General features: G+C 46.7%; 1 protein-coding gene across 1 annotated transcript; it reads left to right on the forward strand.

The window, feature by feature from the left end:
• The first annotated feature begins 202 nt into the window (after positions 1 to 202).
• LOC112829302 (olfactory receptor 1S1-like) lies at positions 203 to 1183 on the forward strand. Its single transcript, XM_025878782.2, has one exon. It carries the CDS (start codon positions 236 to 238, stop codon positions 1181 to 1183), a length of 948 nt encoding a protein of 315 aa, XP_025734567.2. The 5' UTR covers positions 203 to 235.
• The last annotated feature ends 317 nt before the right edge of the window (positions 1184 to 1500 follow it).

Consider the following 1500-nt stretch of genomic DNA (forward strand, 5'->3'; position numbering starts at 1 on the left):
AACATCACTTTCAGAGTCGTGTTCGAATTTAAAGGGTGTTCATTGAGAAGTGTCTATTGTGGTGGCTCTGTCTTTCCTTCCTAGGGCATTTCCTGAGTCTCTGCACTGCTGACATAGTTCCTTATGAAGTAATCTTTCTCCGCCTCCTTGCAATGGCTCTAGCCAAATGGTACCATACTGGCTTTTCTTTGGGGGTGTGAAGACCTTGTGTTCCTTTCTCCAGATCAGCAGAGATATGCCTCAAGGAAATCGAACCACCATCTCTGAGTTCCTCCTTCTGGGACTCTCCAACCAGGCTGAGCAGCAGAAGCTCCTCTTTGTGCTTTTCCTGGGTATGTACCTGGTCACTGTGGTTGGGAATGGGCTCATCATTCTGGCCATCGGCTTGGATTCTTGCCTTCACACCCCCATGTATCTCTTCCTTGCCAATCTGTCCTTTGCGGATATTTCCTCCATATCCACCTCAGTCCCCAAAATGCTGATGAATATTCAGACCAAGACTCAATCCATCTCCTATGGGAGCTGCATCACACAGATGTACTTTTCTATTGTCTTTGTTGTTATTGACAATTTCCTCTTGGGAGTCATGGCCTATGACCGTTTTGTGGCTATCTGCCATCCTCTGAACTATGTGACCATCATGCAACCCAGGCTCTGCGTTTTGCTCACAGTCATTCCGTGGGTCCTCAGTAACACTGTTGCCCTAACACACACCCTTCTGCTCCTCCCACTGCTCTTCTGTGACAGCAACAGTCTCCCACACTTCTTCTGCGACTTGGCTCCTCTGCTCAAACTGTCCTGCTCAGACTCAAGGATCAATGAACTCGTGTTGTTTTTCCTGGGCTCATCAGTTGTCACCTTCCCCTCTGCCCTCATCTTCTTCTCCTACGTCTGCATTGTCAGGGTTGTCTTGAGAATCTCATCCACAGAGGGAAAGCGGAAAGCTTTCTCTACCTGCGGTTCTCACCTGACAGTTGTATTACTCTTCTACGGGACCATTGTAGGGGTTTACTTCTTCCCCTCATCCACTCACCCCGATGACGGAGATAAGATTGGTGCAGTGCTATTCACTGTGGTGACACCCATGATGAACCCCTTCATCTATAGCCTGAGGAACAAGGACATGAAAGGTGCCCTAAGAAAGCTCATCAGTAGGAAATGGTTTCTCCCTCTGATGTGCTAGACATCTGAATTCTTTTCATCCACATAACCAGAAGGATGATTCTGCCCAGAGTTCATGGCATAGATGCGATGATTCAGCTTTAGATCTGCCTCCTGTTCTAATCTCTGAGGGGTTGGGGCTTTTCCACATAGCTCTGGTCTTGGAAATGAGGCCCTAACCCCCTTGGTAAGTCACAAGCATAACGCATACCTTGATTCTAATCTACGTTACTACAAACTTGGATGCAAATTGTTTATACCTCAGACAATAACAAGTGCAGACAGTACCTACAATCTAGCTCTTACAGCTCTGAAGACAGTTATTACTAATTCATTTAT

The sequence above is a fragment of the Callorhinus ursinus genome, unplaced genomic scaffold, assembly GCF_003265705.2.
Source record: "Callorhinus ursinus isolate GAN/ISIS: 27379988/994484 unplaced genomic scaffold, GSC_fseal_2.0 scaffold21, whole genome shotgun sequence".
NCBI classification, from domain to species: domain Eukaryota; kingdom Metazoa; phylum Chordata; class Mammalia; order Carnivora; family Otariidae; genus Callorhinus; species Callorhinus ursinus.